The 24,070-nt window shown below is 50.5% G+C and overlaps 11 protein-coding genes across 11 annotated transcripts; 5 read left to right on the top strand and 6 right to left on the bottom strand.

Moving 5' to 3' along the window:
• Positions 1 to 684: 684 nt before the first annotated feature.
• M438DRAFT_343412 (uncharacterized protein) lies at positions 685 to 4,040 on the bottom strand. The gene has a single exon (XM_029904977.1). It carries the CDS (start codon positions 3,897 to 3,899, stop codon positions 726 to 728), a length of 3,174 nt encoding a protein of 1,057 aa, XP_029763198.1. The 5' UTR covers positions 3,900 to 4,040; the 3' UTR covers positions 685 to 725.
• A 487-nt stretch (positions 4,041 to 4,527) lies between these two features.
• Positions 4,528 to 5,926, bottom strand: M438DRAFT_343411 (DUF1769-domain-containing protein). Its single transcript, XM_029904976.1, has 3 exons — positions 5,166 to 5,926; positions 4,823 to 4,907; positions 4,528 to 4,739 (listed from the first exon to the last, which is right to left on the bottom strand). Exons 1-3 carry the CDS (start codon positions 5,833 to 5,835, stop codon positions 4,586 to 4,588), a joined length of 909 nt encoding a protein of 302 aa, XP_029763197.1. The 5' UTR covers positions 5,836 to 5,926; the 3' UTR covers positions 4,528 to 4,585.
• On the bottom strand, positions 5,922 to 7,448 carry M438DRAFT_313846 (Isocitrate/isopropylmalate dehydrogenase). The gene is made up of 2 exons (XM_029902580.1): positions 7,269 to 7,448; positions 5,922 to 7,219 (listed from the first exon to the last, which is right to left on the bottom strand). Exons 1-2 carry the CDS (start codon positions 7,291 to 7,293, stop codon positions 6,168 to 6,170), a joined length of 1,077 nt encoding a protein of 358 aa, XP_029763196.1. The 5' UTR covers positions 7,294 to 7,448; the 3' UTR covers positions 5,922 to 6,167.
• A 52-nt stretch (positions 7,449 to 7,500) lies between these two features.
• Positions 7,501 to 8,435, top strand: M438DRAFT_313841 (CS-domain-containing protein). The gene is made up of 3 exons (XM_029902579.1): positions 7,501 to 7,897; positions 7,958 to 8,249; positions 8,313 to 8,435. The coding sequence occupies exons 1-3, from the start codon at positions 7,673 to 7,675 to the stop codon at positions 8,369 to 8,371; spliced, it is 576 nt and encodes a 191-aa protein (XP_029763195.1). The 5' UTR covers positions 7,501 to 7,672; the 3' UTR covers positions 8,372 to 8,435.
• Positions 8,436 to 8,755: 320 nt separating this feature from the next.
• On the bottom strand, positions 8,756 to 10,385 carry M438DRAFT_363136 (uncharacterized protein; the record flags this gene model as incomplete). Its single annotated transcript, XM_029907632.1, has 5 exons — positions 8,756 to 9,349; positions 9,401 to 9,542; positions 9,599 to 9,631; positions 9,974 to 10,173; positions 10,227 to 10,385. 5 exons carry the CDS (start codon positions 10,383 to 10,385, stop codon positions 8,888 to 8,890), a joined length of 996 nt encoding a protein of 331 aa, XP_029763194.1. The 3' UTR covers positions 8,756 to 8,887.
• A 502-nt stretch (positions 10,386 to 10,887) lies between these two features.
• Positions 10,888 to 11,901, top strand: M438DRAFT_353064 (uncharacterized protein; the record flags this gene model as incomplete). Its single annotated transcript, XM_029906838.1, has 4 exons — positions 10,888 to 10,998; positions 11,048 to 11,208; positions 11,265 to 11,406; positions 11,464 to 11,901. 4 exons carry the CDS (start codon positions 10,888 to 10,890, stop codon positions 11,899 to 11,901), a joined length of 852 nt encoding a protein of 283 aa, XP_029763193.1.
• A 1,133-nt stretch (positions 11,902 to 13,034) lies between these two features.
• On the top strand, positions 13,035 to 15,019 carry M438DRAFT_291825 (PAP2-domain-containing protein). The gene is made up of 7 exons (XM_029901761.1): positions 13,035 to 13,363; positions 13,418 to 13,444; positions 13,497 to 13,535; positions 13,596 to 13,885; positions 13,939 to 14,115; positions 14,171 to 14,330; positions 14,382 to 15,019. The coding sequence occupies exons 1-7, from the start codon at positions 13,296 to 13,298 to the stop codon at positions 14,845 to 14,847; spliced, it is 1,227 nt and encodes a 408-aa protein (XP_029763192.1). The 5' UTR covers positions 13,035 to 13,295; the 3' UTR covers positions 14,848 to 15,019.
• Positions 15,020 to 16,498: 1,479 nt separating this feature from the next.
• Positions 16,499 to 17,811, top strand: M438DRAFT_332817 (uncharacterized protein; the record flags this gene model as incomplete). The annotated part of the gene is made up of 2 exons (XM_029903546.1): positions 16,499 to 17,354; positions 17,411 to 17,811. The coding sequence occupies 2 exons, from the start codon at positions 16,499 to 16,501 to the stop codon at positions 17,809 to 17,811; spliced, it is 1,257 nt and encodes a 418-aa protein (XP_029763191.1).
• A 1,692-nt stretch (positions 17,812 to 19,503) lies between these two features.
• M438DRAFT_259787 (uncharacterized protein) lies at positions 19,504 to 20,373 on the top strand (the record flags this gene model as incomplete). Its single annotated transcript, XM_029899757.1, has 2 exons — positions 19,504 to 19,875; positions 19,972 to 20,373. Coding segments are annotated over 2 exons (774 nt in total), but the record flags the coding sequence as incomplete, so codon positions are not given.
• A 515-nt stretch (positions 20,374 to 20,888) lies between these two features.
• On the bottom strand, positions 20,889 to 22,403 carry M438DRAFT_268588 (alpha/beta-hydrolase; the record flags this gene model as incomplete). The annotated part of the gene is made up of 2 exons (XM_029900267.1): positions 20,889 to 22,193; positions 22,251 to 22,403. 2 exons carry the CDS (start codon positions 22,401 to 22,403, stop codon positions 20,889 to 20,891), a joined length of 1,458 nt encoding a protein of 485 aa, XP_029763189.1.
• A 504-nt stretch (positions 22,404 to 22,907) lies between these two features.
• M438DRAFT_332815 (uncharacterized protein) lies at positions 22,908 to 24,009 on the bottom strand (the record flags this gene model as incomplete). Its single annotated transcript, XM_029903545.1, has 3 exons — positions 22,908 to 23,421; positions 23,473 to 23,843; positions 23,995 to 24,009. The coding sequence occupies 3 exons, from the start codon at positions 24,007 to 24,009 to the stop codon at positions 22,908 to 22,910; spliced, it is 900 nt and encodes a 299-aa protein (XP_029763188.1).
• Positions 24,010 to 24,070: the final 61 nt, after the last annotated feature.

Below are 24,070 nucleotides of genomic sequence, written 5' to 3'. Positions count from 1 at the left end.
GGAAGTTGCTAGGAGTGGAAGGAGCTATTACTACGGAGCTAGTATAAATTCCGCTCGCGACTTTTCCCTCTACTGTACCTATATAAATCATCACCATCAACCATCATATTCATATTCATAATGGCCGACTCCTAGAGAAACTGGGCCCTATTCTCCGTCTAACCTGCCCACCGCACCGCCAAAGAGAAGGCCGCTACCGCTGCCTAGGAAGCTAAGGGAGAGAAGAAGCGCACCAGGTTAGTAAGCTTAGGGAGGTAGACCTCATCTCAACATATGGACGAGCTGCGTCGCCCGGGGTTCCCGCCTTCTATCGCATAAAGAGGAGAAGGGAGAGGGGGAGGGGAAGGAGATAGATATAGCAAAATGTCTCCCCACCAACCTCGAGGGGCTGTAAACATGTTGTTACAATGCAAAAAGGAAATCCCAGATCTTAAATCCTCCACATAGAGGCTACTCCCTTGAGCACTATCACTGGGCAAACACCTATCCTTAATAACATCTTACATCACAGCAACTGCAATCACAAAGGTAGGTATCAGGAGAGATAAGTTAACTCATCATAATGCTTGTATTCATGCTTTAAAAAAAGAAACTACCTATCTACTCGCTCAATGATTATTACATCCATCGTTTCTTCCTTGAATGAGAAAACCAAAACCAAAAAAAGGACAATTTCATGGGGGCAGGTGCTTCGTTTCAACAATTCATTCGTTCGTTCCTTATTTTTACTCCTCGAGCATAGAGCTCTCATCAACGCCAATGCCTGAGTCGTATTGACGTCTGTGGCTGGTCTTCTTGATGCGCTGGACGCGGGGGTTGGATGAGCTGGCGACAGCGACCATTTCGCCGAGTGTATCCATTGCCTCGACCTCCTCGAGGACGCGGCGGCCAACCTCGCGGAGCTCACCGCTCTTGGCCGATGCAGAGAGGACAGCGCTGTCCAGGTCCTCCTGCATAGCTTGCACAGTAGCAGTAGAATCCCTGACGTACAATCTGAACTTCTCCTTAAGCGCAGCATTGAGCTTGGTCAAACGAGCAATAGTAGCAGTGTTGTCAGAACCAGTGGTTTGCAGTTCTTCAATCTCGACGTTGCGTTGTTCCATAACGCGCTCCCAGCTTCTGTCGACTTCCTGAGCCTTGCGACCCAAGTTCTCGATCTCGGCTTGCTTGTTGCGGATGTTGTTCTTCAATTCGGCGATTTGGTCGTCGCGGTCGGCTTGCAATTCGAGCATGGCCTCTGCTTCGGCTTCTACGCGGCGCTCCAGCGATTCTCTCTCGGCCTCGAGGCTCTGGATTTCGGACTTGGCGGATAAGATTTCGTGGTTCAGGTCGGCAATCATCTCATCACGCTCGGTAATAGCGGTAGCGTGGGTCAAGGCAGTGGTCTGGGCTTCGGCGTTCAACACCTTGATAGTTGCCTCATGCTGTGCAATAATGCCAGTAAGATCGGCGACGTCAGCTACGAGCTCGGCGATGCGAGCCTCGGATGTCTGCTGCAATTGGTCAAGGGCGTTGAGAGCAGTGTCGAGCTCCTTCTTCGTTTGCTTCAGCTCAGCAGTCAACTCATCAAGCTTGGCAGCAAATTCTCTGATCTTTGCGGCGCGATCGTCAAGCTGCTGCTTCATACGCTGGGTGACCGCAACAAGCTCAGTCTCGAGCTCTTTGATCATGATGCTGTTGTAGTTGGCAGCATCTTGAGCCAATTTGGCCTTCTGATCCAAGGCGATGACGTCCGCAGCATGCTGAGCCTCGCGTTCCTTTGCGATATCCTCGAGGTTTCCTTGCACTTCCTTGGCACGTTGCTGGACCTCGAACAGTTTCTGCCTCAACTCATTGGCTTGTTTGCCTGACGCGAGCAGCTTTTGTTCGAGTTCACCAATCTGGTTGTTACGATCATCCAAGTCGGCCTCAGCTGCCTCACGCTGGCGGCGCTCAGCTTCCTCGAGACCGCGAAGGTTATCCATGTCCGATCTCAGTTGCTCCAGGTCTACCTCGGCTTGCTCGATCTTGACTTCGAGTGCAGCGATGACAGTAGCGTTTTCGTGGTTCAGCTCATCGGCAATCTCTCTGGCCTCCTGCTCTGCATTGTGCTGTGCTTGAAGTGCGGCGAGCTGCTGCCTCAAAGTATCGATGTTGGCTTCGTCCTCCTCGGCGCGGCGCTCGAGGGTGGTGATTGCGTTTTGCTTGTTGTCTGCATCAGCTTCAGCGGTGTGGCGTTTAGTGCCCTCAACACGGAGCTGCTCCTCAAGCTCGGAAACAACGGCTTGGCTGGCCTTGGTGAGGTCTGAAATCTTGACATTTGCCTCCTGCTCCATGCGGGTGATCAGGGCGTGAAGGTTGACTTCGTTGGTTCTGTATCCCTCGAGAGCTTCACCAAGCTTTCTGATGGTTGCATCCTGGTCCTTGTTCTCGCGGTCGAGCTCGGCAAGCTTGACCTTCTTCTCACTGATGAGAGTCTGAGCCATGTCATGGTTCTTCTCGATCTTTCTCAGCTCCTTGCTGAGCGAGTCAATCAACTGCTCGTCCTTTTGGCTTTGTGCGTCGAGCTCGTTGAAACCGATCTCAAGGGTGCGCTTGCGAATCTCGGCTTGACTCAATCTCTCAACAAGACCGTCGATCTCATTGACGAGCTCCTGACGCAACTGATCATTGTCGGCCAGGAAGACTTCCTGCTCAGTCACCTTGCTGGCAAGAGACTCGAGGTGTTGCACGACAAGCTCAACGAGGTCAGCATCGGAGATGTTGCTAGGGATGCTCCCAGGGACGGCAGATTCGAGACGCTCGCGGACCAGTGCAAATGAATCACGGATGGAAGAGAGAATAGCATCAGAGTTCTCGCCAGGGAAACCAAGAGATTGCAGTTCAATGGTCAGAATCTGGAGAGTGGACTTTGCGTTGGACGCTTCGTCGGTCCAATACTGAATGGCTTCCTTGAAGGCGCGGCGCTCTTCCTCTTGAGTAGAGTCGGGCAGGGCGACCTGGGTTTGGGCATCGGTGATGTCGACAGCGTCGGAGATTCTCTCAACAGTGCGGACTTCTGTAGCCGACGAAGGAAGGTGAGGGTAGGAGATGCTCTGGCTGCTATCGAAGACCATCATGTCCTCGTTAATGACATCGACGTTCTCAATGGCATCCAGGTCGGGAAGAGTGGCTTCTTGAGCCTTCTTCTCGGCAAGGTCCTCGTTGAGCTGGTCGAGTTCGGCCTCGATTCTCTCCAACTTCTCACCGCTTGCCGACGAGCCCAATTGCTTCTCAACATCGAGCTGATGAAGGCGGGTGCGGATTGTGTCCTCAATCTCTGAAATGTCTTGACGCAGTTGTACCAGCTCTTGGTGGAGCTCAGACCCATCTCTTTGCTCTTTGATCTCCTCGCTCAGACGGCTACGACGAAGACGGCTCTTAACACGCTCCGACAGGACCTGGCTCAGGGGACGGAACAGCTTTGAGACGGGGCTGTTGGGAGAAGGGGAAAAGGTCGAAGGAAGAGACAAGCGGGACTTGGCTGGGGGTGTAGAGAGGTGCTCAAACTTGGAGGGCGAGATGGTCTGGCGCCTATCGACGCTGACGGTCTTGCGAATATGAGGAGTTAGGTGTGTCGAGGTAGCCTTCTGGCCTTGTGAGGTGGACTCGGTGAAGTGAACATGGCGAGCAGCGGGAGCGGGAGTGTTGACGGTGATAGACTCTTCCTCCTCGAGGATGTCCAGATCTTCGGGGTGGTCGTGCGACGCGTCTTGTCTCTTTCTGCGCTTCACTTGTGATGACGACGATATAGTAGTCTGAGAGCTTTGGGGGATAGGCGCGTCCGAGGAGCTGCTGGCTCTTCTCTTGCGGCTCGTGCGTCTCTCTGCACCGGCGCTCTGCGACGATGAGGGCACCTTTTCTTGGTTGCGAGTGCGCATTGTGAGTGTGGTATGGGTGTGAGTGTCCAAGAAACAAAAGTCGTAAAGCAACAAGCAAAGGTAAACAAGATAATGCTAACAAAAGGTGATATGGAGCAAAAAGGATCTGCTGTTCAGCAAATTGATGTGGAGGTAAGAATTGGGTGGCTCGAAATGAATCGCGAGGCTTGCTTTTGACACGCGCGAGGATAGATGACGTAGTGGTCAAAGCTTTGTGCAGCAAATCGTCACGACAGCAACGGAAAGGTTAATCGTACAACGTCAATTATGGAGAAGCTATTGAAGATAGCTTCCAAGAGCTGCTCCTGTCCTTATAGGCAATCTGCCTCTCAAAGGCCAACACACTGCTGCACCAAGGACTCATTCATTGCGACAGCTACAGCTTCTCCAAGACCGCGTCTCGGAGAGCGCGTCGCGTGTCTTATCCAATTTAGAACTAATGAAGAACCTGCATAAGTTTTCCAGCCACCTAGGCAGCAAGCACGTCCAGAGCGGCTGGGGAAAGTAACACATGTAGATCTGTCCGATGAAACTGGGAAACATGGCACTTCTAGACACATGTGCTACTTTACCGATGACTGCTGCTCATATTCATGGATCATTTGCGTGGAAAACTCGTGTCTTGAGCTGAGAAGAGTATGTGCATTCGGGGGTATCGTCTATCATCTAATCTATCCTGATCGTCTCTAATCCAGATCTTCGTCGTTCTGGCCAGCCTTGCCTTCCTTCTTGGCTTCCTCTTTCTTACCCTCACTGTGGCGTGGCAGGAGTGTGAAGATGATGACGAAAAGGACTTCGTTGGTGCTTCTGTCCTTGAGAACATATCTAAGTGCATGCGACCTTGTGTTAGTCAGATTCTGCTCATCACACACTGGGAACGACTTGGGCTAGAGGAACGACTGTGCACGAAGGGGTCTGCTTACCTCAGAGGTTGGCCATCCCAGTAGCTGATGATGGGGATGGTGATGCCAGGGATGTAGCTGAAGCCAGGCAGCTTGAGCGCAAAGTCTGTGTCTCCGTCAGTATGCTACTCAAGAAATGACACGAAACGCAGGAGATTCCGAATAGAATGCATGCCTCTCCGGGTTAGTCGCAGCCGCCAAATCTAGCGATGAAAATGCGCAAACATCGTGATAGCTTGGAGACTGTCCACAGAAAGTCTAGCTATCATCTTCATCGCTGGAATCGTTACGGAAGTGTAACCACCAGTCGTTCTACGAGAACACCTCTTGCGTCTGCTATCACCTCCCTCGGTGGAAAACTTACCATTGAAGTCCAGGTAGGGGTTGAAAAAATCACAGCTGTAGTTTCTTCCCTCCTCAAAGGTAAAGTCCTTCAGGTGCTGCTCCTTCAAGAAGTGCTTCTTGCGAGCGTTTGCTTCATCAGGCAAACCAGCCTTCTTTCTGGCTTCAACACCGTCGCCGTCGGCACCCTCAGATACCACAATGGGCTTGTCTTCGCTTCCTTTCATCTCGGTAGGCTCCTTCTTTTCTCCGACTCTCAACGTGTTGATCGAACTGAGGAATGGTCCATACAAATACGGCTCGTCGGCGTAAGCATCGCCATAGAGCCCAGGGTCGATGAACCACTGAGCAATCTTCATTGCCTGTCCGAAGCCTGGTGGCAGCTTGTCCTTGATGGGATGGTCGAAGTCGTTTCCGAAGACCAAGTCATGGCCGTTGATGTCCTTCTTAGGCGTGAAGGAGAAGGAAATGCTGTAAAGGTCTGATTTATGAGGGTCGGCATTGAAGTAGGCGCAAGATGAAGGGGAGTTGACGGGTTCGCCGCGGTAGTTTTGAACACGGACGGTGAGGGAGGCATCGAGCTTGGAATTTGAGATTTTGATCGGCTGCTCGGTGTTGACGTGGACTAGCTTTTGGTTGGTCTCGTCATAGTCTGAGCCGGCAGTCACTCTGAGCATGTATTTGTCCGCCATCTTGAAGTACGTAGTCGTAGGTAGGTAGTGCTTGGGAGAGGAAGGAAAGAGGACGAGCGTTTCTTTGTCGACGAAATATTGACAGTGACGTAGAGAATTTCCCCAGATCTGACGTTTCCAGCATGTGAAGGAGCCCCTCCATTCTCCCCGTCACGCGTATAACTGTAGATCTAAACAACATTATGCATTCTTACAAGCCGGAACACTCCTGGCGTGGTTGCGAGAGATGGTTAGAAAACTGGGTCGGAACTTGTAATGAAAATGGTCTTGATCATATGGTCCCGTATCCCATTGCTTTTGGTATCTCAAAAATCTATACAAGCATGACTGATTTACATTCTTCTGAGGATGTCCTCGACAACCTCGGTGGTCTTGGCCTGGCCACCCATGTCGGGGCTCAGGAATTTGCCCTCCTCAAGGTTGGCATCGACAGCCTTGTAGATAATGGCAGCGGCCTTCTCCTCGTTGAGGAACTCAAGCATGAGGGCAACACTGCGGAGGGTAGCGATGGGGTTGGAAATGTTCATGCCCTGGATGTCAGGGGCAGAACCGTGGCAAGGCTCACCAATGGCGAAGCCCTCACCAACGTTGGCAGAGGGAACGAGACCCAGACTGCCAACAAGAGCAGCAGCACCGTCGGACAGGATGTCACCGTAGAGGTTAGGAGCGACAATAACATCGTAGGTCTCAGGCTGACGGAACAACTTGTAGACCATGCTGTCTACGATTTGCTCGTCGACGGTAACGCCCTGGGATTGGAAGTGAGCAAGAGCCTCGCGAGCAGTCGAGCGGAAAAGACCGTCTGTTTGCGAGAGAACGTTGCTCTTGTGGGTGATGGTGACGTTGGCAGACTTGCCGGTCTGGCCGGTAGAGTCGCGGACACGCTGGCGACGGAGAGCAATGTCACCAGCCATGGTAGCGATACGGCTCGAGGCACGCTCGGAGATGCGCTTGATGGCCTCGGCGACCTTGCCGTTCTCGGTGTCGTATGTCTTCTCCTCCTTGACGTACAGGTCCTCGGTGTTCTCGCGGACAATGACAAGGTCAATGGGGTCGGGGAACATGGTGGTGTTCTTGACGCTCTTGACGGGACGAACGTTGGCGTACAGGTCGAGACGCTTGCGGAGAGCGACAATGGGAGACGAGTAGCCCTTGGTAGGGGTGGAGGGCGAGCTCACGGCACCGAAGAGAGCACCATCGCACTCCTGCTTCAGTGTGTCGACGGTCTTCTCGGGCAGGGCAACGCCAGTCTTCTGGAAGGTCTCGAAACCAGCTTCCAGGTCGACGAAGGAGAAGGTCAAACCCAAAGACTTGGGCAGGGCCTCGAGGATGCGACGACCGGCAGGAATGACCTCGCGGCCAATGCCATCACCAGGGATCAGACCTGGATATATGTTAGCTCATGGTACTGGTATAGGAAGGTCAAAGCCGACCAATTCGTAGTGTGCGGGAAGCCATTGTTGCTGAGGAGTGTGGAGAAGAGTCATTTCGAACAAGACGACTTCAACGAGTCTGGGTGAAATTTCGGCCGATGTCGGGTTGCTGCTTCATCCAGGTTGTGGGGCTCTCGATGGGTTCAGCTGTCACACGGGCTGTGGAAACATTGTTCCCTGAGAGACTGTTGCAAGAGTCGAGTCTGGAAACAGACTCTCGCTGAAAACTGCACAGATCTGGAATAAAGGATTCATCTTGATAATTTGTCTCCGTACATGGCAGGAGCACTTGACGGTCAAACACGACCGAGGATGCGGCCAAAGCTTCACGCGTTGATGGGCACGCGGGGCAGTCGCAAAACATGACGAAACTTTGTTAAAGCTTCCAGACAAACATCCCCAAAATGTCGTCTTCACCACCACCCGAAGAGCGCGAGGCCGCCGACAAGGCTACTGCTGCCCGTGAGGCCGAAGAACAGGCCAAGCTTCCTTACAAGTGGATGCAAACGATCCAGGATGTCGACTTGACTGCTCAGGTTCCTGGCAACCTCAAGGCTCGTGACTTTGACATCAAGATCACAAAGGACCACTTACGTGTTGCTGTCAAGGGCCAGGATCCCATCATCGATGTATGCTCTTTCTCCTTTCTCCTTTCTGTCCCCCGGGCTAGGCTGATCAACGACAAATAGGGCGACCTCCCTCACAACATCTACGTCGATGAATCCACCTGGACCCTAGAAACCACTCCCTCAGGCAAGGAACTCGCCGTCCATCTCGACAAAGTCAACAAGATGGAATGGTGGGCCCATGTCGTCAAGAACGCTCCCAAGATCGACACCTCCAAGATTGCTCCCGAAAACAGCAAACTCAGTGACCTGGACGGCAACACCAGATCCATGGTCGAAAAGATGATGTACGACCAGAAGCAAAAGGAGATGGGTCTTCCTAGCTCTGATGAGCAAAAGAAGCAGGAGATGCTTGGTATGTACCACCGATACACCGATACCATGGCATGCGAGAGTTGCCTTGCTAACGTACAACCAGAGAAATTCATGGCTCAGCACCCCGAGATGGACTTCTCCCAGGCCAAGATGTCGCCGTGATACCCTCCAAATGCATAGCATAGATCAGAAAAAGAACATACCAATGAGAAACGAACAAACCCCCTCTTATCCTCTCTCGGGACACCGATTTGATATTGTATGGCACTGTCTCAACACTTCGTATGTAGCACTGCTCCGGATGGAAGATGCTAGTATATGGTTGCCAAAAGGCACATTTGATTCGAACTAGTGATGTGTCTATTGAGAGCACGAAAGTAGCCTCTCTTGAAAACGGCAATCAGCAAACCAAGAAAGTAGTGAGTACGCCTTAGATAAAGGTCGATCCTGGAAGAATTCTGAGCACACGAGCGATATTTTTTACAGATCAGGGTAAGATTTGGGAAGAAAAGTAGTTTTGTGCAAGTAAGCTAAGTAAGAGTCTGGAAGTTTTTTACAGGCCTTCGCATATGAGCATGTATAACGAAACAGCCGACATGGGCAAGTCTATAGCGCAGGAGACGCCATTGTGGACATTGTAAACAAGATCATCAGCCAATAGTACCTATAACAACACCCCTAGGTACGCTGCACTTCCATCACCAAGCTTGAGAAAACCTCACTGGCAAAGCGTGCAGCGAATCTTCCATTGAAGACAGTTCCACATTGCAGCGCCCTTGCAAAATAACTTGGGGGGTAATCGCGGCTTTCTCTTAGACTCCGCACACGATGCAGGACTTGCTGGAAGACAATCTCAGAGAGTGTCGATTCGGAGTATCTGGAATAAACCGGTCCGCAATATGTTTCTAGGCATGCGATGTAGTCATATGTGAATGGTTCCTTGCTCAACAAAGCGCTGAAGCGTTCCAGGTAGAATGGAGCTATGTCTTCACGGCCAAGATGTGTTGCCAGTAGGTACAGATCAGCATAGAATTGCACCGAACATTCTGGTTCAGAGTAGGTATCGGTCATGTAGAAGTCCTTGAGAAAGGCCTTCATCGCAGCATGGCTGCCTTTGATACCAAGGTCGATACTGTCGATCTAAGATAATGTTAGTGTTGTGACTCTTGATTGTTATCATCATCAACTGACTGAGGGGGTTCTTTCGAGCTTTTTTTGGAAGCAGGTCGAGTAACTTGCAAGGACGGCTTTGTGGGCGAATATCTTTAGTCCGCCTCCGATACAAATGGTTATATCGGAGAATCTTTTATCATTGGAGAGACTGAACATGTTCCTGCTTGAGTGTTAGGAATAGTCTGGTGTAAAAGTACAAGCCATATCCAAACATACCTCGTTTTGGTTTCCCAGTCCCTGCGGGTGATTCTGGGATATATCAAAAGGCAGTCAGGTTTGCTGGATTGGATTTCGGAGTAGTTATTCGAGCGAATCCGTTTGTCGAGCTGCAATAGAGCGATAGCTTATTTCTCATCAAATAGTTCCCCTTTGTTGTATAGCTGGAGAAACCTCCAGTCTCTGAGTAACGGCCGGCAGTATTCACAATAAAGGTGTATGACAGTAGACTGCAGTCTGCTATCAGCGGCTTGGAGAGCTCCAGGTCCACAGGTTCTCGCGATGCATTCATAGAAGGTGTTCTGGTGCTTTGAATTGGCGCGGAAAGCATCTAGATGATGTGTAGCCAATCGATAGAAGGCCCTATCAATGTACTTGCGTAACACCTCGACATCGTATTTGTCCGCGAGCTCGAACAGATCGATCAGTTGTTCCATCGACATTCGTGGATTCGAGGTTTTCAAGTTCGAGAAGTAGTTGTGAAGGGTGCCATGGCGATAGATGTACTGCAGTATCCATGTGAGGAGTCTAGGATCGTCATCGTCTCCTAGATCGATGCCTGGGCTTGAAGAAACCTGGCAAATCATGTCAGATGAGTGACTGTCATTCGAGGGTGAAGATCACATACCGGGAGCAAGGTTGTGAATGCAGTCAAAAAGTGCCCAGACTGTTGCACGAGTATTGCTTTGTGCGCATGGATTTGATGCTCTCCGTATTTGATGATGATATCTGACCACTTTGCACTGACATTATAAAGACGAGCGGTGATGTCGTTTGCTGACTCCATGAACTTGATGCGTGTGCCAAAGTAGAGTTGAAGGTGAGAGAAAGAGCTGCGCGTGGTTGATTTCAGGCGAGTTGTCTGGTCTGTGAAAGTGAGTAAGCGGACGTGTGGAAGTGAAAGTCAAGTGAAACAAAGGTCTAAGGCGTGTTGTCTGGTCTGTGGAAGTGATCAAGGGGATGAAAGTGGAAGTCAAGTGAAACAAAGGTCTACTAAGTCAAACAGTGGAACAATAAGCAAAATTCCGCTGATTGCTTCGCTGATGATGATAATTTTCACGTTCATTCTTTCGACAGATCACTCATTTTATAATCGACCGTGCCTTTTGACAACCCTTTCGACAGCCATATGCTAGCATCTTCCAGTCTACAGGGGAAAATGGTTTGCCCTCTTTCTTCCATGCATCAAACACCGCATCTAACTGCTCTGCTATCATATATATCAATGATCCTGCCTGCCAATTTGCTTCTTCCACTTTCCAACAGGACTCAGCTTCGACAAGTACACCATGTCGACAGCTGCTCCACCAAATGATGACCTTATGCCGAGCTTCTTCAACAACAACATGTTTTCTGACGTAATCCTCAGGTTCGGCAAATATGAGATCAACGCCCATAAAGTAATACTGGCCCAGCAGTTGCGCTAAGTACCACAAAACATTGCTCAAGATTGACGAACTTAGCAACTCGTACAACCAGGATCTGTTATTCAATGCCAAATGTGCTGCCATGTTCGCAGAAGAGTATGCTGTGGTATCGCTGGCTGGTGATGGTTGGGGTCGTGAGAGAAACCCCAACTTGCATACGAAGGATTTGTTAGCAAGGGAAAGGTAGACCACGTTCTTCATCATAACTTCGACGATTACTGACGAGCGATGATTGATAGAAACACGACCGAATTTTTCGACAACCCTGAGTTTGCGGACATCACACTCACCATTGGCAAAGACCGCGAGTTTAATGCGCACAAGGTGGTTCTCGCAAGGCATTCAACCAGCTTTCTAGCCCACTTCGACGCAGGCCACTCGGTTCGTTGAGTTTGACAGAACGCTTGCGACAAGCTGTAAGACTGACACAGGCAATAGGCCCATCGTATGAGCTTCGACAACAACGATGACGATCCCGCTATTGTGCTAGCTCTCATTCGCCGAATGTACATGCCACTGCCTCCAGACATTCCATCACCTTCCTACGCCGACCTCTGTCTGTTGGCCAGAAGCTTTGGTTGCCACGCAGTAGCCTCTGGTCTCGAAATACAGTTCATGGATCTGTTGGTCCGGGAGCCGATCAATGCCAGATACATCTCGAGTGTGAGCAAAGTTTGCGGACCCGAAGCTGGCGAACACAAGAACACAGCTCTGTCCGAGCAGATCTTCCAGGACGTTCTTGAACGCATAACAGATGGCGAGTCTTATCGCGAGTCGTTTGCAAGAGCAGTCGAAACAGGACTGGTGTTTAATCCAAAATTCGCTGTGCGTCTTGCCGGACAGATGCTTGTGATACATAGGCCTAGAAGACAATGAGGCGTGCATATTTGGTCGGTTTGGAGGTATCCAGTAAGGTACTCGATCTCGAATCGATTGTGCGTGTGTGTAGCACTTGCTTTGGGCCAACCTTAGGCTAAGAAGATGGTCTTTTAGATAGAACTCTCAAGGTGAGATCGGAACGAACAATTTCCAAATATTCGAGCACTCAATATTCCTGTCAACGGCATACCTCGCGAACGTTAGCTAGGGGCATACACACATAACTTCGAAAGCAAGATCGCTTGAGAGCACACGAAGCGACTGCTTCCAAAATGCGCTTCTGACCACCAGGGCAGCACTGTACATTTTGCGTGTGTGTGCGTGATGTAGCAACAATGACAAGTCGACATTGACCACAGATTGGCATTCGGTGATGATGTCGTTAATGAGGTGGTTGGTTGGAACATGATATCAAGCGCATGAGGATTCCTTACATAGCGCAAGTCAAATTGGCCAACGTCGCTACTTATCGAAATATTCAATGTTTTTAGGGTTCGAGGTGTCCGGTGAGAGAGCAGGTGATTAGAGCTTCCAGCAGACCCTCTCTGAAATCTCGATTACACTGTACATCTTGATAGCTAGATTGATGAGCATTGGATGCTTGGGACATGCGCTGTATAAATAAACTCCATGCGCTTGATAACAACTCCCTTCGTTCGGCTCTCGGATATTTACGGCTAGAGGGCTGTTGGTCAGGGTCGTGGGCTTGACTAGTCATGTAGAGGTCGTCGACGATATCGACGAAGATTGATCGACGATACACGGAATCGAATGCCTTAGGCATATCCTCCTTATTTTCCTGCTTCGATTCGTATGAGTTTCGATGGAGTAGTCTGCTCTCTCCGCTCTCTGTAGACGATAATTGTTTTCTTGATCTGTCGAGTGGGAAAGGTGCATCCAATTGCGTGTGTCTACGTCGCAGTCTGTTGAGCAAAAGAGTGTATGTCCTATGAAGCATCAAGGACTAGAGGAAAAAACTGGTGTATTATACCAATATTGGTCTATGAGCACAACCTTTCGATCACAATCATAGCATTACAGTCGCCTGAAGTTTGTTTCATGAAGGGCTGCAACTAGCCGTCAACTTGGCGCGTGTCTTGGGACCAAGCCCCCCTCGACCACAGCCACCTTGAAACACGCATCTTTTGCGTTCAAGGAGTAGATAGGTTTGCTCGTGAGCTGAGCGCATACAGCCCTCCGTTTCTTCCTGTCATTCTTGTCAACAGTGGACACGCGACACAACAGAGCTCCTTCCTAACAGCACCTTCCGTACCATCCGCTGACTGTGGGGTCGCAAACGCCTGTCATCTTTACTCACCACCATCAGCATTTCTTATTTCTCTTGAATTGTCGTCTGATTCAAAAACCATTCTTGCGGTGTTGTTGCTCGCATGGACGCCTTACGGAACTTGAAGCTGCCCTTTTCGAGTAAGCCGCTGCCTGCAAAAGTAGTCATATCGTTAGTACATGGTCGCGTGTTGTTCTTCTGAGCAGGAATGCTAACCTCCACCAGCTACTTTCTGGATTATGTGATTATTGTGTAAGAAAACCTTGACACAATAACTCTAAACCAACTAACTTCTGTCGAACAGTATTCTAGCGATACTGTTTCTTGCAATTGACAAAGTCAAGTAGGCCAGCCAGCAAGCATATCTTCAACGGGCAGCTTCGGAGACTAACTTCACATCTAGCGGATTCCGACAACACTTTGCACTTCAAAACTACACACTCCAATACCCATATGCGGTCCACGAGCGAGTTCCGGCAGGAATATGCTATGTCATCGTTGTCATGTGTCCCGCGGCCATAATCTGCTTCTGGACGCTCGTCATCGACGGCCTTTTTGCTCATTCACAACCCACCGACAATGAGGGTACGGGCCGAAGACTTGGGCGCTATAGACTCGTGGACAGACTGTGGGAACTCAATTGTGGCATCCTAGGCTTGGCCCTATCGGAAGGCACTGCGTTTGTCATCACAGGTGGGTTATGTTGCAGATGACGGGATGAATCGATTTACTCATGCATGGCATAGGCGCACTCAAGAATACGGTGGGCAAGCCACGACCCGATCTTATCGACAGGTGCCAACCGAGGGCCGGATCGGTGGATCCATCACCATATGGTCTTTCAAACTCCACTATCTGCACTCAGACCGACATGAGCATCCTAAGAGATGGCTTCAGAAGTTTTCCTTCAGGTCATTCGAGCAGTGAGTAGCTTACGATATCAGTAACGAATCGATTAAGCTGACGTATTACCTACAGGCTCATTTGCTGGACTCTTCTACTTGTCGTTATACCTGGCAGCCAAGCTCCACATCTGGGACTCGAGAGGTGAAGTATGGAAGATTTTCGTTGTCATGATCCCAACCCTTGGCGCCGCTTTGATTGCAGCTAGCAGAATCATGGACGCGAGGCACCACCCGTAAGTGAGACAATGCCCAGGTCCGCGGATGAGTATTGACACGCATTGCAGCTTCGACGTGATCACTGGCAGCATGCTTGGTATAGCATGCGCCTGGCTAGCTTACCGCCAATACTTCCCACCAGTCAGCGAGACATGGCGCAAAGGCCGTGCATATCCCATCAGGACCTGGGGACAGGAAACGGCACCGCCAGCATCGATATCAACGGCATATGAGCCGTATGGCAGACAGGAAACGGAAATGCAAGCACCATCGCAAAGAAGACACACGCAGCACTCAAAACACCCTGGCTCAGATAGCCAAGCAATGCTGGCGACGCATGCAGCGCCGTTGCCTTCTGGGGGATTGGCTGGCACGGCGGCAGATAGACGGCGTGACGAGTGGGACGCGTCTTCAACCGAAGAGGATGAATTCGAGTTGCAGCAGCAGCCTAGATATCCTCCGGGAGCGGTGATGGGAGAGTCGACAGCGTACCTGCCTCGTGCGCACATGGGCACGACATCGGACCAGGTGTAAAAACTTGGGAGCTATTGGGCGACGCGGCCGGCGGCATGTCATACGCATCACGAGTAAGGGTTTTTGGATCAGGTAAGGTAGGATAAGGCGTAAGGCTGAGGACGACAGTCGATAAAAGCGAGACGAATACAACGTGCATACATCACTCACCAACGTAGTATCTTATCACGACCATGAGCGTGATGTATTGAATTCGAAGCCTCTGTCAAGCAGATGGAGGACATACGAATCGTGTTGACGGGACGGACGAAGCTCCATCTGTCATTTCTGCATTGGGACAAATATGCCGGTGCGTCAATGTTACGAGTCACTTGATGGGCTACACGTCAGCAGGTGCGGTCGAGGTGTGTGTAAGCATGTGCAAAGAAGCAAAGCAGTGCCAATATACTAGACATCTGCCAGCAAAAGCATATCTAGCAGTTCCACCAAAGACATCGATCGCAAGTCGACGATAGAGTAGTCACGACGGTCGAGTAATTAACACATCTCAGATTCGTGGGAGTGTAAAATTGTGGGCACGCGTCCACGTATGATGAGCAGTCGCAGTGTGGTGTGGACGATCAGCGACGACAAAGAGCAAAGAAACCCCAGAAACTCGCGGTGGCCGAAGGTCTGAAAGGGCAAAAAGGGGACTAGAGCCGCAATAGGTAAAAAGCGGGCGGATGCAGGCGATGGGCAAAAGTATTCACACGTCAGCCTCCTTCTGGGCAGGGCGTTCAAGCAACAAACCAACGGTCGGAAAGGCTAGACATGCGACTCTGCTGCAGGGTGGGAGGAGAAGATGGCATTGCTGAAAGGCAAGATGGCAAGCTAGAGGGGCGACTGTCGAGGGAGAGGATTGCGTGCGAAGACGATCGGTTGATACGACAAGGCCAAGAGAGGTGTTACACACAGGAAATTACGCAGGCAAGTATGGATATCTGGAAAATAGACAAGACAAGCAAAAGGGAGACGCATGCTCGAGTAGAGAGCGGCCGGTCCACAGTAAAAGAGTGGTTTGCTTGAGCTTGGCAGCGGTTTCTACGCCACGCAACGTGGAGAGAGGGAAGCGCAGATTGAAACAACACGGGTTCTGGAACAAAGGGTGCAGCAGGAGTGCGCATCTCTGCCTGAGGGAGAGATGCAATACGAATGATGTGCAGCGTGTTGGGCAGATAGCAGCAACTGTAGAACAGTAGAAGTAAATGTGTGGGAGGGTCCTGGACGTGTGGTCGAGGACGACGTGGACGGGGATTGGACGAAACCCTTTGCGGAAAGGCTGACGACGCCTTCCTGCATGGTCCGAGCGTGGGAGTGCGCGTCGTGTTCGCCGGAGCATTGCGTGGCCGCGAAGGCAGAGGATGACCATAATCTGCTCGTCTCTCTCTTCTCTACGTTCGTGCAAACCACCGTCGCTCCCTTTGAACATCGTCCGTTAAAGTGCTGCATCCCGGGTATACCAACTTCCCACGCAGCGACCGACTCCCCCGCACATAATTCGCCCTCTGCAGAAAAGACGGTCCAGGTGCCAAGGGGCTGTGCAATCCATCCCACTTACGTCCTCGACCACTTCCGGATTGCACTTTGCACGACCCGTCGATAATCACCACCACGACCCTTCCACCTTTCGCAACCTCTTATATCGGACGACTTTGTCGACCTCTCTTCCATCATGGCCAGCCGCACACCGACGAGCCGTGGCAGGCGCTTAGCAGTGCCCGAAGGCCTCAATGAGACATGGGCCAAGGACTTGACCGACCAGTTCCGCCGCACTCTCAGCACAAAGCGTATGAACGCTCTCACGAGACAGACAACGCAGCAGCAGACCCAATCGCCCAATGCTCCACCGTCATACTCTTCTCTCCGCAACATTCCGCTCGTCGCTACCGCCCCATCGGATCGCAACTCGTTGCGCTTCCGTTCTATGCTCCTCTCCCTTTCCAACACCCCCTGCCGATGGGAAAACCCTGGTCTTCTCGACGAAGCACTTCGCTCAATTCCCCTAGAACGTATTTATGACCAAGCACAAGAAGAGAGCGACCTTTACCTAGCCGAGGCTGCCTCATTAGGACCCAACACTAAGCCCGCCTGGGGCTACCAGGACTGTGTCGTCAGAGCCCTCATGAAGTGGTTCAAGCGCTCTTTCTTCCAATGGATCAACAACCCCAAGTGTGGTGCATGCCATGCACCCACCATTGCTGTTGGCATGGCTGCTCCTCTTCCCGACGAGCAAGCCCGTGGCGCCAACCGTGTCGAAATCTACCAATGCTCCAACGCTCAATGCCAGGCTCACGAGCGCTTCCCCCGTTACAGCGATGCCTTTGTCCTCCTTCAAACACGAAGAGGACGTGTCGGCGAATGGGCCAACTGCTTCAGCATGTTGTGTCGTGCAGTTGGTAGCAGAGTGCGTTGGGTATGGAACAGTGAAGACCACGTCTGGACAGAAGTTTACAGCGAGCACCGCAAGCGCTGGGTTCATGTCGATGCCGTCGAAGAAGTTTGGGACCAACCCCTTCTTTACACTCATGGTACGTTCAACTCTTGCATTCCTAGCAATGTATCATGTTCTAACACATTCTCTCAGGTTGGAAGAAGAAGCTTGCTTACTGCATCGCCTTCTCCGCCGATGGCTGTCAAGACGTCACCCGCCGCTACGTGCGCAACTTTGGAAAGTACGGCCTGCCCAGAACAAAGGCACAAGAGAGTGCCGTTCTTCACATCATCGCCGAGATCAAGAACATGCGCCGTCGCGACATGAACAAGACAGACAAGTTCCGCCTTGAGGGTGAGGACATTCGCGAAGACAAGGAGTTCCGCCAGAACGTCATCGAGAGTCTCTCACGAGAGATCTGCCGTATGCTTCCTGGTCGCCCAGACGCAGACATGCTCAAGGCCCAAGAGCGTGCCAGAGAGGCTCAACTCGCTCGTGCTCGCAACCAACAGAACGCTCAATATTTCAACCCTCGCGATCAACAGCAGCAATAACCTTTCGTCTCTCACACATCGACCACCTCCAACAGACTCCCTTCTGCTGGTTTGCAGTGGCAGCTATCGTCCTGCTTCGCATCTAACATTATAATTACCTCAAAACCTTGCGGCATCTCCTCCTCCCTTCGACAAACCACTTTACATCATACATCGGAGCTTTTTATGACCGCGCCGACAGATTCGATTTCCTTTGTTATGCATTTCCTATCATCTCGTCTTGGAGCTTAGGAGTTCGGCCTCGACCCTATGGGTACGAGGATTCTTTCATGGGCTATACCACGTTCAAACCTTTGGGCTCTTGGGGGGCATACGATTTTCCTATCTGTGTTTGCTTTGCTCGGTGTTGCAGGCGCTCTGGGTCCATCCTCTTTTGTACGAGAGTGACGACCGGAATTTTTACAATGTCTAGTGTTTCTTCCCTTTCCCTGTCTCAGTACAGCTTCTTGTTCTACTTCTCTTCTTCATTCACACCTTTTTCTTCTTCACCACATTGTTCATCTTCCTCTTTTTTCTGGTACGACGTTTTGGATGTGTGGAACTACTTCTCTCTTATCGATATTCTTTACGCGACCAAGGAGATGGAAAGGAAAAAGAAGGATGTCAGCCTTTTTCCACATGGCGATGGCACACGAGTTTGCAGTTCACCGATATAGAATCAGAGAACGAAAGCGTTGCTGGCCAGCACAAATTTTACAAAGATTCAAACAAATATACCAGTTCATGCCTTCTCTTGTGACCCGACCAACCGTGGCTCTTGAGAGTAACGAGGATGTAAGTCTATACAGACTCTTGTGATGCGAGTCAAGTAGATGTCTCGTAAGCACCCAATATTGCGACGACAAGATAGCATGCGTATAAGCCGACGACAAGCATTCGTTATCATGATATCATCGTTCGGCTATCCAACCACCTATCTCTGTTTCATACACAAAAACCAAGCATTTTTTCTGATGTGAGAAAGTTGCAAAGTGCGGTGACTCTTGCCAACCACTGGCCGCGTCGATATTCGCCGACCCTGCCACAGTTTTTTCTAAAAATAGCTGCTTGCGGACGGAAAAAAAGCTACACGGCCGCGTTGCCATGTCTGGGCATTTATGAAAGACCACAAGGCAGACGTAGTCTTTTAGCTGGGCAGAAGATGATTAAGGAGATGAATAAGTTAGATGGATGTGATAAAGTAAGTGAGGAGAAGACAGAGGAATAGCTTTGGAGGTGTGTTTGATTTTCAGCAACAGGATGGGATCTGAGGCCAAGGATTCGTGGTGCGTTTCAGCCCAGCAACGCAGAGTGGCAGCATGTTGGAGGAGCAAAGAAAAGTACGTCAGCAGTGTTTGCGCAGCCACCCCTGCGGACAAGGCTGCGGACGGCCTGACTACGAGTCGAGGATGCGCAGAATTGATCGCTCTCATGCGGTCTTTGACACAAAACCCTTGCGTTCGCCTGACAAGTTGTTCTCCTTCCTTCCTATAACATCTGTTGGTCGTCCTTCCATCTTCCGCCGTCGCCACAACAACAACAACTCGTTTTTGACAACGCCTCTTCCACCTTTAAGGACCCTTTATTAGCCACCTCCGCAGTTTCATATTCGCCATACATATACACATCGTGTCTCTCCACATCTGAACCAATCAGCAGGGCAGACCTAGGACATACAAACCATCAACAACACCCTCCACATCTTTCGCAACCATGGGCAAGGCAGGGCGCGCAGTATGCATTTTCACGCCAATGGCGTTGACTATCGCCTCGTTTGTCTGCATTCTTCTCATCAACCTGGGTGGCATCAGCAAGTCATCAACAACACTGAATGACCTGCACTTCTTCAGTGCCGACTTCACAAATTTCACAACGGACAGCAGTACACTGGGTACGGTTATCAACCTGGCCAAGCAAGAGGGATTTATCTCAAACAAGTACGAAATCTTCCTCTGGAACTACTGCGATTCTGGAAACGGTACTGGTAGCGAAAACATCACTCACTGTTCGGCTCGTCAGACTGGCTTCTGGTTCAACCCTTACAAGGTCTGGAGTCTCGAGAAGGCCCTCAACGCCACCGAAGATGTTGCCAGCAGTCTCTCGGGTACCGGTGTTGACAGCAGCATCATCTCTGAGCTGGAGTCGTATGTCACCAGCAATGCCGACGCTCTCTACGATCAGGTTCTCGACAGCAGCACCCGCAAGTCAATCGATTTGTACAAGAAGCTGAGCAAGTGGATGTTCGCCGCCTACTTCGCCGGCCTGTGGGCCTTGATTGTCACCATCGTCTTCGGTATACTCGCAGTCTGCTCTCGTTTCGGCAGCTTCCTCACCTGGATTTGCGCCATCATCTCTACCATCCTCATCTTTGGTGGCTCCATCACCGCAACAGTCATGTTCAGCATACTTGTCTCGACCTTGCACGAAAAGCTCAAGGATTACAACGTCACAGTCAGCCTTTCGACACACATGCTCGCTGTGACTTGGCTCGCTACTGCCTTCATCCTCCTCGCCACCATGTTCTGGCTCTTCAGCTGCTGCTGCTGCTCCGGAAAGTCCAACCCTCACCACATCCGCAACAAGGAGGCTCCCGCCGCAGAGCTCGGTCTCCCCAAGGGCGGTCTTTTCAACAGAGGCAGAAGCATGAAGTCTGAGAAGAGTGGAGCTGGCTACGCCCGCGTCGAGTCTCCCTATGCTCACCACCACACCGCTTCCGACTCTGTCCCATTGACACACGTCGACGGCGCCGCCAACTCTTACTACAAGCAAGAAACTGGCTACATGCACGAGCCCCAGAGCCCTGTGTGGAACGCCAATGCCGCGCCCTATGGTGAAAACTACGGCCGCACAACCGGTGGAGCATATGAGCCTTACCGCCATAACAACTAAGCTGTAACGCCCTCTGTTGGACCTCATCGCTGCCTCGGTTTTTTTCTTTCCCGATACGATAACATACCCCACCTTTCTCCATACTATATGGATTACGAAGAAACATTCATGTACATAGACACCAATTAACGAAACCTCATTGAACTCTTTCCATTACAAGCTACCCTCATCATCATAAGCTATATCTCACATGCCATCAACTTTACAGATCAGAAAGTAGTTGTGCTTGTGGTACCATCTCGACAGCCCCACCAACCTGGGGTCTGGCAAATGGTAGTCGTGGTCTGGGATGTTGAGCTTTCTATCCTTGAAGTAGTGGTAGTCTTTTCCTCATCAAAAAACTTCCACTCAGAGCAATCAGCGCAATCGACATCTTGCTCACACCTCGGAGTGGCGTTGTATTTCTCAATCACATCCTTGATCACACTGCTTATTCTGTGCGTACCGATAGACTCTCTCCAACCTAGATCGCCGACTGTATCGTACGTACAATTGTGTCCAGTGTGGCATTTGCTTTGGAAGGCATACCCTGCAATCGTGCAGGGTGAGTTGAAGGAATTGCAGTGTCCCATGTATACCGGGTCGGCTGTATGACCGAAATGATAGATCCCAGTGTAGTGTTTTCCAACGTCACCAATGCTGTAGCCAGGAGGTGTGGGTAAACCCAATCGTCGAGCGGCGAGGGCATCGGGAAAGGCTTCGAAAGTGATAGTGGGGAGTCCGTAGGTGAGTCCCAGAAGCGAGGATACCACGCCACCTAGCGAATGTCCGGTCAGCCAGACATCGGCATCTGGATAGATTGCAGTGATGTTATGGTATAGATGTCGAGCGGCATGGTAATAGTTGCTTTTCTTCCGCAGACTTGTCATCAGACAGCTTGAGTTGCAGGTATCTGTTGAAGTCTGGCAGTCGCAAACCCTCCTCCACGCGTATTGGCCACCTTGACCACAGCAGCAACTCCCGAATAAATTATCGTTTAGGATATCGTTATTGGAAGTCTCGCCGTCGTCGAAATAAGGTAAAGAGGTCCCTTTGAGTCCGATAATCACGGTTTTGTTTTCCGTGTCGGCAAACACATGACCGCGTAGTCCATCGCGCTCCCACCCGAAATCCTCAGTGTAGTTGAAACCTCCACCAATATCGGTCCATTCTCCTCCATGTGGCGGATCGACGTATGCATTTGCAGCAACGTGTGCGAAACTCAACACCGTACTTTTATCACTGACGTCAGGCCCGGAGATCCTATCTATTGTCCAAGCATCAGAGGTCAGCGAAACAGGTTCTCCCAAGAATTCTCCAGCTTCCAATAAACTATCGATGCTGTGGCGACTGCGGTCAGATAGTCGCTGTATCTCAAGTGCATTCGATTTGACAGCAAACGCTGTTGAAGTCGCCTCGCCTTCGCAGCAGCTCTCTTTTGTGCCATCTTGAACAAGTGAATCGTGATAAATATCGATTTTGCGGAAAAGTCGTGGGTATCGGTGAGATCCTTTGTGGTAAATGTGTCTCAAGGTCTATGCAACGCGGTTAGTCACTTCAGACTTGCAGACTTTGAGAAGTAGTCACAGTACAAAATTATGCTCTTTCGACAAAGGAGGGTTGTTCACGGGCACGAAAGGAAGTTGCAGGTCGAGTCTACCGTTGTTAGGGGTGGCGCACGAGGGCTTGCAGAAGAGTAGACATAGAGCGGAGATGAGGATTTGGAGATGAAGTGTATGGCTCATTGTCCTAATGCTTATACGCGGTAATACCTGTGGTGCAGTTGCAGGAAATATCGAGTGATGTCAAAACAGGCAGTCATGTGGTTAGTAAGCCATCGAAGGATTCCGGGATGCGAACTCAAAAATCATCCGTCATTGAGGTAGCTGTCTGTACCGATCATGTCAATTCCTCAGGCTTGTCTTGAGGAACAACTATAGAAAAGGAACTCAATGTGTATCAGCAAATACTTGAGCTTTACGAATATGGTATTAAGATTGCTAGTATATATATGCAAGTGTAATGCTTTCTTCTTTCACTTCCTTTCTTCAGTCCGATAGATAGTCATATAAATCATACTTATTCCCTCACCCATGCATACCATCTCTTAAACAAACAGCCTACCCTTCTGAACAAAAGGAAATACGCGCCTATTTCATGCCACAACAACCAAACACCAAGAGACGAGTAATAGATATCAAAACATAGGAAAATACGTACTCGAACAAAGGTCGAGGTACACATCATGCTTATGCTGAAGACTTCAGCAAAGCGATAGCAAGGCTACCATCAATGCCTATGTTCTCAGCAGCAGCGGTTTGAGCGCTGCCGACGATGCAGTTCACAGGTCTTGACCCCTTAACGTCGTAGACAGCCATTTCGCAGGTCGTTGATCCGCCAGAATAGACATTGTACGCCGCACACATCTCGATGCAGTCGTCAAAGGTATACACAAAGCCCGATGTCAGCGGCTTGAATGTTGCAGGTGTGTTGGCATCGCAGTAGCGGGTAAATGTTAGGTCGACAGTAGATGTTGTGTTGTCGGCGGAGGAAATGAGCGACGACGAGTTGGAGATTGCGGAGACGAAAAGAGTGTTATTCGCCGAAGGACAGGCGGATAGGGGCACAAAGGTTGGTGTTGAAAGTGTAGTCGATGATGCACTTGTTGGTGTGGTGGACTTGATGGATGTAGTCGTGGTCGGTGATGAGGCAGCAATTGTACGAACTCCCGCCGATTGTGATGATGTTGATGTGACTGACTGTCTAGAGAGCGAATTAGTGCAAGTTGTGTATGGCAAAAAGGAGCATACTCACGAGCTTTGGTCGCTAGCCAAGGCTTGAGCGGTCGCAGCATGAGATGCATTGCGCCCTACTGTGCCTCCCACTACTGCGCCGACAACTATCAAGACGAACACAAACGCCACCAGCAGGAATGATCGCACTTTCATTCCGAAAATAATCCGTGGCGGCTTGTTGTTGTCGCGATACTGTTGTGCGTGGAAGCTTGCAGGATAGTCGTCCATGCTGGTCACCGGATACTTGTCAGAGACAGGATATGTGTTGTCATCGTACTCCAATCCATGCTCGGGTAGCACCTCAGGGGCATTGTGATATTGATATATGCCTGATAGCCTCTGAGGTTCGTGATGTTGTGGTTGTTGGTGCGAGAAGCGATGTTGATGTAACTTCTGAAAGGTCAGCATTGTTTGTACCGTCGTGTGTATGACTCGATGCTCTGTATCTATGCGACTCGATGGGATGAAGAGGGTAAAACGAAGATTCAGGGATACGAGGTAGTAGCGATACAAGTTAAGACCATGTTGTGCATGCACTCACCTCTGTTGATGCCATGATTCGCTTAGTAGAAAGCCAAGATGCCCTTATCGATCAAATCAATCTAGTAAAGTCTGTA

The sequence above is a fragment of the Aureobasidium pullulans genome (genome assembly GCF_000721785.1).
Source record: "Aureobasidium pullulans EXF-150 unplaced genomic scaffold scaffold_4, whole genome shotgun sequence".
In the NCBI taxonomy this organism is placed as follows: Eukaryota; Fungi; Ascomycota; class Dothideomycetes; order Dothideales; family Saccotheciaceae; genus Aureobasidium; species Aureobasidium pullulans.
This window is presented reverse-complemented; position numbering and strand designations above follow the sequence as displayed.

What these genes read in the sequence shown, in the direction of transcription:
- M438DRAFT_313846 (XM_029902580.1), bottom strand. Translation starts at nt 7,293, where the DNA reads ATGGCTTCCCGCACACTACGAATTG. An exon ending in TTCCCGCACACTACGAATTG is followed by an intron (nt 7,220 to 7,268) that starts GTCGGCTTTGAC and finishes ACATATATCCAG; the next exon opens with GTCTGATCCCTGGTGATGGC.
- M438DRAFT_343412 (XM_029904977.1), bottom strand. Translation starts at nt 3,899, where the DNA reads ATGCGCACTCGCAACCAAGAAAAGGTGCCCTCATCGTCGCAGAGCGCC.
- M438DRAFT_291825 (XM_029901761.1), top strand. Translation starts at nt 13,296, where the DNA reads ATGGACGCCTTACGGAACTTGAAGCTGCCCTTTTCGAGTAAGCCGCTG. An exon ending in TCCTTCAGGTCATTCGAGCA is followed by an intron (nt 14,116 to 14,170) that starts GTGAGTAGCTTA and finishes TATTACCTACAG; the next exon opens with GCTCATTTGCTGGACTCTTC. An exon ending in ATGGACGCGAGGCACCACCC is followed by an intron (nt 14,331 to 14,381) that starts GTAAGTGAGACA and finishes CACGCATTGCAG; the next exon opens with CTTCGACGTGATCACTGGCA.
- M438DRAFT_343411 (XM_029904976.1), bottom strand. Translation starts at nt 5,835, where the DNA reads ATGGCGGACAAATACATGCTCAGAGTGACTGCCGGCTCAGACTATGAC. An exon ending in CCCCTACCTGGACTTCAATG is followed by an intron (nt 4,908 to 5,165) that starts GTAAGTTTTCCA and finishes ACGGAGACACAG; the next exon opens with ACTTTGCGCTCAAGCTGCCT. An exon ending in TGGGATGGCCAACCTCTGAG is followed by an intron (nt 4,740 to 4,822) that starts GTAAGCAGACCC and finishes GACTAACACAAG; the next exon opens with GTCGCATGCACTTAGATATG.
- M438DRAFT_313841 (XM_029902579.1), top strand. Translation starts at nt 7,673, where the DNA reads ATGTCGTCTTCACCACCACCCGAAGAGCGCGAGGCCGCCGACAAGGCT. An exon ending in GCCAGGATCCCATCATCGAT is followed by an intron (nt 7,898 to 7,957) that starts GTATGCTCTTTC and finishes AACGACAAATAG; the next exon opens with GGCGACCTCCCTCACAACAT. An exon ending in AAAGAAGCAGGAGATGCTTG is followed by an intron (nt 8,250 to 8,312) that starts GTATGTACCACC and finishes ACGTACAACCAG; the next exon opens with AGAAATTCATGGCTCAGCAC.